At 28.2% G+C, this 9568-nt stretch overlaps 1 protein-coding gene across 2 annotated transcripts; it reads left to right on the plus strand.

The window, feature by feature from the left end:
* Positions 1 to 5907: 5907 nt before the first annotated feature.
* On the plus strand, positions 5908 to 9568 carry LOC114167510 (glyoxylate/hydroxypyruvate reductase HPR3-like). Of its 2 annotated transcripts, XR_003600247.1 has the most exons (3): positions 5908 to 6491; positions 8472 to 9161; positions 9384 to 9568. XR_003600247.1 is itself a non-coding variant. In XM_028052609.1 (2 exons), the coding sequence occupies exons 1-2, from the start codon at positions 6012 to 6014 to the stop codon at positions 8997 to 8999; spliced, it is 1008 nt and encodes a 335-aa protein (XP_027908410.1). In that variant the 5' UTR covers positions 5908 to 6011; the 3' UTR covers positions 9000 to 9344. The 2 variants fall into 2 exon arrangements, 1 of the variants encoding a protein (XP_027908410.1); XM_028052609.1 differs by lacking the exon at positions 9384 to 9568 and having other exon boundaries at positions 8472 to 9344.

Genomic DNA, 9568 nt, shown 5'->3' on the forward strand with positions numbered 1-9568 from the left:
ATTTTCTTAAAATAAATTTAGCTACATAACATGTTATTCATCGTACTTACATAGTAGTTTTCCACACAATTCTAGCACAACTTTTCAATTTTCTTTAAAAAAATTTGAAACAATGAAAATTTTGAACTTTTTTAATTTATTTATTTAACATATATTATATAATTTATTAAATTAATTAATATTAAGTTTCAATTTTTTCGTAAATTTATATATTTCTAATTGAGTTTTATTAAATTATTTTCTAATTTATATATTTATACACTCATCGCCTCCTCGTTCCAATGGTCATTGTGTTCTCTTCGTTTTGCTAATTGTCGCTAGCATGGCGCTCTCGTTCTCACTCTCACTTTCACAACTCTCTCATTTGGTAAATGAGTGTTTTCCTCTCATTTAGATTTTTTTTTCATTCCTATTGAGATCATTGAAGGTGTAATAATGTGTTCCTTGTGTTTGCAATGTCGGCACCAGAGTCCCAAACCTCTTTCACGAAGATGTGATGAGAGTGGTATTAGAGGCCATGGAAGGGGCGATGAGAAGGCATACCTCACAGATGTGAATGAAGAAAGGCAGAGGAAGCGGAGTAAGGAGTGAATGACAATGACAATGAGAAAAAGAAACTATTACTACTTGGTCTTGAGCTTTAGAATTTTGTGGAGCGAGAAGAGTCAGAGAAAGTAAGACTTTCTATGCCAGTTGTGACAATAATCGACATAAAAAATGAAAACGATCTATGTTGGTTGTATCTATGTCGGTTTCAGAATCGATACAAAAAATCTTTTTTAAATCATAATGCCTTTGTTGCTCTAGTGTAGCATGCCTAGTGTAACATGCTTGTTGAATTAAGATGAAGATGGATATCTAGCTCTAAATCATAATGAAAGAAAAAGTTTGATGACGATGATGTATGAAGAAAAAGATCAAGTCTTTAAGAATACTTGGATGTATAAACAATCAGGAAGACTTGTAAAAATTGTGTTGAAGTCATAGGAATGAAATTTCTATGTTAAACTAGAGTAAGAAAAAGTTTAAATGGTAAGTGAAAGACAATTGTAGCGCAATTTCATCATTATCACCTCGAAAACTCTTGAGATTCTCGTAAAATTATTTTCTCTATTTAAGAATCGATTATTACTTTTAACAATCAATTAATTTTTTTTCTTGGACTAAGATAATTGATTATCTCTAAAATAACCGATTATCCCAGTAAAAATTTGTTTTCAAATTCACTTTGGAATAATCAATTATCATAAACAATAATAGATAATTCTGGCCTATTTTTGAAATGGATCTTTTCTAATATGGGCTAAAATGCGATTTTCTTCTATAAATTAACCATAACTTTATGTTTTCAAAATACAGACGTAAGAGTGTGAAATTGCTTTGTAATAATCTTTGGTTTAACCTAGTTTTAAAAAGAATGACTTTTAAGTTCTACAAGAGTGTTCTTGTGTGATAACGTTGTTGCTGCTAGGGCTTGAAGCTTAGTTCGCCCCTTAATGTTTGTTAAGGAAAGTGTTCTTTTGTCTTGTATTTTCAAGAGAGGTGTTTATCATTGCTTGTGTTTTATCAAGAAAAGTTTTTTCATCTCTTGTGTTTCAAGAGTGTCTTCTCATCCTTTGTAGGTTTTGAAAATGAGGCGTCTTCCATCATCTTAATCGTGATTTTGCATGTTTAACTTTGTATTAGTGGCTGTAATATGAATTTATTAAGATAGTAATTTGTAATCACTCTCTTTGATTAACCACTGAATGTAGGATATAAAAATTTTGTGTTTGACTTTCTCAATTCCTTATTCACTTTATTCTACTTTTGCATTGCAAGATTAAATTTTTATAAACTTTCCAAAGGTCTAATACTTTGATATTTGCAATCAAATCTTGGAATAAACTTAACTTAAGATTTATGATAAACAAGTTTTAAATAGCCAAAAAATTTTAAAAATAAAATCTTTAACATCAAACCAATTCACTCTTTCTTATTAAAAAAGAAGCTTCTAGATGTAACTTTATATTATAAAGAAGAAAAAACTTTATCACACTTCTTTTAAGTACTATGTTTCTTATAAGAATGTCAAAGTGGTTGTGCCTACCCGTCAGTTTTCCCTTCCATCAAAATAGAATGGGTTGGATTGAAATTTTTAGCCACTTATTCTATTTTGACTCGATTTACCTAACCTGGCAAATTGATGGGTCAAAAGTAGACTAGTCACCCCCTAACTTATTGTTTTATTTTATAAATTAAAAATTAAAATGAAAATAATAAAAAAAATTTAAAATTTAAATTAATTTTTTGTAAATATATAAACATATTATTATAATTTAAATCATTAACATTTACAAATTAAGTTCAACTATTATTAGTTATAATAATAATAATTATTTTAATTTATCTAATTAAAAATATTAATTAATAATTAATAACTTAAAAATGATTAAATATACTATATATATATATATAAATTTCAAAATTTCAAAATAAAAATAAAGAAAAAAAATGACGGACCAATTTATCAATCCCTCGTGTAGGTGAGCGGGTTACCTATTTTTCTTTAATTTTGTTCTTTAAAATATTAGTCCTATTCCAATTTTAAAGAAAAAAACGACACAGACAGAAATAAGTGAGAGGCTGACACACCCTTACATCCTTCCACCGACCCATCTTTCCTTTGGTTTTATTTTTAAATATATGAAACTTGCTTATTCACTCTTAAATTATTACTGTTGATATTCTTATAGACATTAAAGATTTATTTATTTCGAAATGATACAAAATTAAAATTAGTTCTCATAAAAATAATAGGCTTAAATAGCTTATTGGTTCTCATTTTGACAGAATGTTTAAGATGGTCCTCATGTTTACATTTTCGCAATTCGTATTTTATTTTGTATAACGCCGTTTAAATCATTAACGGAACATTGTATAGGTGGCACGGTTTGTATTAGGGTGTGTTACGTGTATGGTACATATGACTAATTAACGTTAATTTTTTCATTTATGGGAAATTTTGCAATTAAGGAAATTTCTTCATCTTCGTCTTTCTTGAGCTCGGATTTGCAGAGGAAGCAGCTAATACTTGCCATTTCATCATTGGATTGCAGTTGCAGCTTAGGATGAAATTACAGATTAGGATGAAATTGCAGAGGAACCATTTCAGCAGTTTAGAATGAAATTACAGATTATGAGGAGGCCATGATAGCAGCTACAAACGTCTCAGTTATTTTTTTTTGGAATTTTTGATGTAGAATTCATTATTGATGTATTGCATTTTGACTTTCCTTAAACTTCGTTCAATTTCACTTTTGCCAAACATTAATGTAGTGCATTTTGATGAGGATGAATTAATGTTATGAATTTAACTTCTTCCAGACTTAGATCAATTTAATTTTTTCCAAGCTTAGATCAATATCACTTACTTCAAGGCTCAGATTAAGATGTCATTTTGAACATGTTGGGATTAATATCAACATAATCAAACTAATTCATTTCTTCATTTAACAAATTTAACAATAGTACAAATTGGACTTTAAAAGATTACACACAATAACAGTACGAATAATACAATAACAACACAAGTGAACCTTATTACTAATTGCAGCCTCTTCTTAGTAACCTTCGATGACTTCTCCAAATCATTAATCTGCCTCAATGACTTCTCCAAATCATTAATCTGCCTCATTTGTGTCATGATGATGACATCCTTTTCATCAACACCACCATTTGAAAAAGTTGCAGCCCACATTATTGGAACCACCACTTTGTAAATCAATAAACCAAAAATTAAAACCAATTTATTATTAACACAAATAAAAACAGATTGTACCCAAAATTTTCTATCAATATTCTTTGGAGTTCTTGCCATCCTCAAAGCTGTCATATCTCCGCAGCTACAAATCGGGATTAATCCATTTCTCGTTGAATCACTAACAGTGCACAAAGTGATACAACACGGTTGCCTCCAACGATTACAACCAAAGGTAAAGGAAGAAGATTGGGACCATAACATACCTATATAATGGGATTGCAGGAAGAAGAAGATTACAACAACACCAATTGGGAATGGAGGAACAAGATTGTCAAAACTCACCAACTGCCTAAACATTCCTTACTAAAACCCTAGCTCACTTATTTATCCCCAAATATCTAATTACCACACATGTACAGTACAAGTAATACACCCTAATACAAATTGTGCCACCTGTACAATGTTTCGTTAATAATTTAAACGGCATTACAGAAAAGGACAAAATAAAACACGAATTGCAAAAATGAGGACCATTTTAAACATTCGGTATAAATGAGGATCATTTTAAACATTCTGTCAAAAAATGATGATTATCCACAATAAATACTACGAGAATGAAGACCAGAAAGGTATTTAACCCAAAATAATAAAATTAAGAAGAAGTCATGGGTAATCAATTATATGACAATATTTTATTAACGTAGACAATATAAAAAAATATTGGGCTATGATATTAATATAATTGATTGTATCATTAATTTTTATTACTATTTACATTCTTTTATTATAATAAAATACACAATTAAATAATATTTCTAAAATAAATAATAAATAACAACAAATTAATATATTTAATTCATCACTATATTTAAATAATTTTACTTTTTTTCTTTTCTTTTTTTACTCCTCAGTTTTCATCCTTTAATTCAAATAAAATATAAAATTATTCTAATTACCTTTACATTATTAATGAACACACATTCTCGCTCAATTTTTTATGGTAATAAAATAAAATTATTATTATTATAATTATAGAATTAAGTTAAACAATTTTTTTAATTTTATTATTTATTTTGCAGGTAACTCTATAATTAGAAAATAGTTAAATTTAAAAAACTTCAAATTAAAGAAAAAAATGGTTAAATTAAAAAATAAGATTACTTAAAAATTATATCAATAAAATAATTATTTTAATTTTAAAAATTTTCAATTAAAACAAAATTAAAAAATAAATATAGACACCGAGAATGAGAATCGTGTATAGATATTTACTTATTTATTCTCATATTCTTATAATGTATATCCGGACATCAAGTTTATTTTTTGTCATATAATCAAAATGAAATAAAACATGTGTATTCAATTTTAAAAAATGATATAAAGGAGATAAGTTTGTCTTTTAAATGAATTTTAAGTATTTTTTTAATATCAATTATATTTGGTTTTAGAAGAAATATGCATATATATATATATATATATATATATATATATATATATATATATATATATTTATATATTTTAAATCTATATAACATTAATTTAGTTGCTTGGTTCCTTTTCTATATGATTGATGAAACTTTTGAAAATGTGATGTTTTATCTACTTAAAATATCTGTCCTCGTATTTGACAGGTCATCATGACAGCATCATTGGAAAATAATAATAGAGTCTGTGTCTCGTGATAAATAATTTAATGAGAAAGAAAGGTAAAATTAAAATCAAGATCAACACATTAAAAAAATGTAACTTTTCTATGATTTTTAATTCTATACACGTTTTCTTTATATATTTTGATACAATTGAGTCTACATCTAACATAATTATTAAGTTGTTACAATAGATAATTCAAAAATGAAAAATTGAAACTTAGATTACAATGTTTATTTTCGAAAATATCAGAACTACTGTCACGGAAACAAACTACTAATTTTTATATATTTATTTATTTATTTAGGGATTTAATTGTATAAATAATGTCAATTAATTATTATTATCTGTTTTAATAAGAAAACAATACAGTATCATTTGTTTTTTTCTCACAAATACTTTCGTTTCTTTTATAAAATGATAATATTACGTTAAAAATAAATTTGATTTAAAATTAAAAATATTTATATAAGAAGGATAATTTATATTTTGAGATACATTAATAAATATTAATTTTCTGCATATTCAGTGGGTTTTGTCTTGGTTTTGGTTGTGGTGTAAGATTATCGTTTGAGCATTTGGGTTTGAAAGCGAAGCATCTTCAATCCAGAGAGCTCCTTGAATGGCAGAAGAAGCATACAATAGCAGCAGTGACATGAAAGGTCTTCCCAAAGTGCTGGTTCTGGGTCCTCCATTGTCCTTCTCATCACTTCAACCTCTCTACTCTCACAAATTCCATTTTCTCAAACCTCACCTCTCAGATCTCTCGCTTCAACACTTCCTTCAAATCCACCACCCTCCCTCTATTGCCGCTATTCTCTGCTCCCCCAACTACTCCGTCACCGCTGAAGTCCTCCGCCTCCTCCCGTCGCTCCGCCTCCTCGTCACTACCAGCATCGGAACAGATCACATCGACCTCCGTGAGTGTCGCCGCCGCGGAATCCAGGTCACCAGCGCCGGAGCTATTTTCTCGGAGGATGTGGCAGATATGGCCGTGGCTCTGCTCATCGACGGAATGAGGAAAATCTCGGCGGCAGATCGGTGGTTAAGAACGCAGAATCGCCACAATACGCCCTGGCATTTATTCCCGTTAGGGTCCAAGGTTTGCATTATTAGTATATATATCTTTTCTTATTCTTTTATGATTTTTACTATACGAATCCCTATTTTATACAAATTAGAAATATAAGCTAAGACTAATTATTACCTTATAATATTGTTTTTACTTTATTCAATTTGATTTTATTATTAATAAAAAATCCAATTAAGTCTATTACACACTTACGATTTTAATTTACGCATAATCTGGTTTATATACAATTCAACGCAAAATCTATAATATATATAGGAGATTCTTTTTTTAGTTTATATTTTAAAATATCAATTTTATCTTTTAAATATAATAATTTATTAAATTTTTTAAAATTCAGCGTTACTTTTACAAATTTTTATAAATTTGACTGTTTTTGCTTCGTCTTTGCATCTTCTTTTTTTCTTTATTGTCAATGTTTATTTTTTCATCTGATATATTTCATTTTATTTTTAATAAATATAATTTTAGTTTATATAACAACTTAATAATATTACAATATTATCACCTACTAATATAATATCACGTATATTTAAAAAATACATACACACATACGCCATACAAGCTACAAACGCGACAGCCGAGCCTATGTTTATACTAGTATGATATAAGGAAAATAAACATTTACAGCGTTGTTTTGATGGATTGTTATTGTATTTGTCAAAATTGAAGGATTTGATTAAAGCTTTTAAAAGTTATATCGTTACCTTTTGTGAATTAAAGATAATTGCTTTTACTAATAGAAGATCAAATTAACAAAATACACGTATGATAGAATCAAAAGTAATTAAGCTTATCATTTAATTTTAATCTCTTTAAGAAATTATTATATATATATGTAGAGATCATATTAAAAATGTGCTCTATAAATAAAAATCAAACAAAAAAAGCTTTAAATATAAGATAAAATGTATGAAAGCAATTTAATAAATTTTTGTTCATCGAGATTAAATTAAGAATTCATTAAATGCATAAAAATGAAAATAAGATTAAATAGAAAATGTCTTACAAATTAAATAAAAATGGGAAAGGTTATAGTAGATAATTTTAGTGGATAATTTTAAAAATACTTAAAAAGAATAAAATAATAGATGATATTTATATAACCTATGTTAAAGAATAGATGTATACTAATAAACATTCTAAAAAATAAATTATTATTATTATTTTATTATTTATTAATTTTTTGAATTAATACACTTAAGGTGTGTAAAACATGTGAGAATTCAACTTCTCTATTTATAAACACCCTCTGAAGTACAAAGTCTTAAATCCCAAAAATTCAGGTTCATCAGAAGTAGGTCAGCAATAAATACAAACGTGTACTAACCCAGTGTTGGTTTAACACAGTAATCAGCCATAGAGTTAGATGCTCTGAATCAATAATACACTTTCACTATCGATTAATATTTGTCGAAAATTACAAAATCTCAATATAAAAAGTGTGAATGACAATTTTTTGTGTGATTTATGATATACTTTAAATAATAACAAAGAATATGTTCAAAAGAATGTATCAAGAGTTTTCTTTAGCAGTTTTTGTGATATTAAGTATTTTTATTAATTTTTTTTAATGCTTCAACTACTATTGTGGAAATGCTGAGAAGAATTTTGGAAAAACGAAAAGGAAAATAGTGCCTTATGAGTAAATTTGAGATTTGATATTCACACAATTATGAAGGCACACTTCAACTATATTTGTAACTTGTATGAGTAATTTTGTCTTCAGTATTATGTTGCAGTACTTTGTCTGAAATTCAAATGTTTTTCGTATCTGATTTGACCTTGTTATTGCTAATTTTAAAGGGATTTTATATTAGAGCTTAGTTGATAAATTTCCGTGGAATCAAGTAAAGTGACAATTGGGAAAGTACATGTGTTGGTGCTTGTTCTTCTTACTTCAAACTGTAGTCATATAGATCATTCTTACATTATATGCATGTATAGTGCACTAAAGAATCAAAAGAATAAAAGCATTGGTGTTACTTTCAGTTATCAGGGAAGCAAGTTGGGATTGTTGGATTGGGAAGGATTGGCATGGAAGTGGCGAAAAGGCTTGAGCCTTTTGGTTGCATAATCTCATACAACTCTAAGCATAAAAAAACTACAGTTTCATATCCTTTCTATCCCACTGTTGTTGAGCTTGCAACTAATTGCGGCGTTCTTGTGCTCTGTTGTGAACTAAATGAGCAAACAAAACACATAATTAACAGGGAAGTGATGTTGGCATTAGGAAAAGGAGGATTTATTGTGAATATTGGAAGAGGGGGTCTTATTGATGAAAAGGAATTGGTAAAGTGTTTGATGGAAGGTGAAATTGGAGGTGCTGGTTTGGATGTGTTTGAGAACGAGCCTCGTGTTCCTCAAGAGCTCTTTGAAATGAATAATGTGGTTTTGTCTCCACATGCTGCTGCTATTACTGAGGAATCTTTCATGAATATGTGTGAAGTTGCTGGAGGGAATTTAGAGGCATTTTTCTCAAATAAGCCCCTAATCTCTCCAGTTACGTTGCCTGAATAACTTGTTCTTTTGACAACATAATATCGTCCTGTAGAATTTGATTTCATTCCTTCAATGATTCTTGAGTCGGAAATGGCATAGTTCTATTTCCAGAACCATACCAGTGAAGTGCCTTTCATACTTTCTGCATTAAAGGAAGGAGGTGAACAAAACTCTATTTGGGTAAGTTTATGAAGTCCATTTTTATAGCAGAGTACATGCTTTTGTTAATTATTTTTTAGTGTTTTCTTTAGATTCTTCTGCTACATGATTTAATAAAAGTAGGGTGCTTCAAGATGCATGAAAAACTACTAGTCTAGCTTATATTGTTTCTCTCAAGATCGTACACTGTGTTTCGTTTTAATATTGTACATTTATCTTATATATTTCTTTGTTTTCAAATAGGTTTTTTAACAATGGGGCAACCTTGCTCGTTATTTATAAAAATGGGATTGTTGACTAATATATCACATCACAGGGCAAGTCCACTTCTAAATTAAAGTCACAGTGAATGAGGACGATTTCTTCATTAAATTCAAAAAAGGTGAAGTCGTCATTTATACAACTTCAATTTTATTTATTTTGTTTTA

This window comes from Vigna unguiculata, chromosome 10 (assembly GCF_004118075.2).
Source record: "Vigna unguiculata cultivar IT97K-499-35 chromosome 10, ASM411807v1, whole genome shotgun sequence".
Lineage (NCBI taxonomy): Eukaryota > Viridiplantae > Streptophyta > Magnoliopsida > Fabales > Fabaceae > Vigna > Vigna unguiculata.

What these genes read in the sequence shown, in the direction of transcription:
- LOC114167510 (XM_028052609.1), top strand. Translation starts at nt 6,012, where the DNA reads ATGGCAGAAGAAGCATACAATAGCAGCAGTGACATGAAAGGTCTTCCC. An exon ending in TATTCCCGTTAGGGTCCAAG is followed by an intron (nt 6,492 to 8,471) that starts GTTTGCATTATT and finishes TGTTACTTTCAG; the next exon opens with TTATCAGGGAAGCAAGTTGG.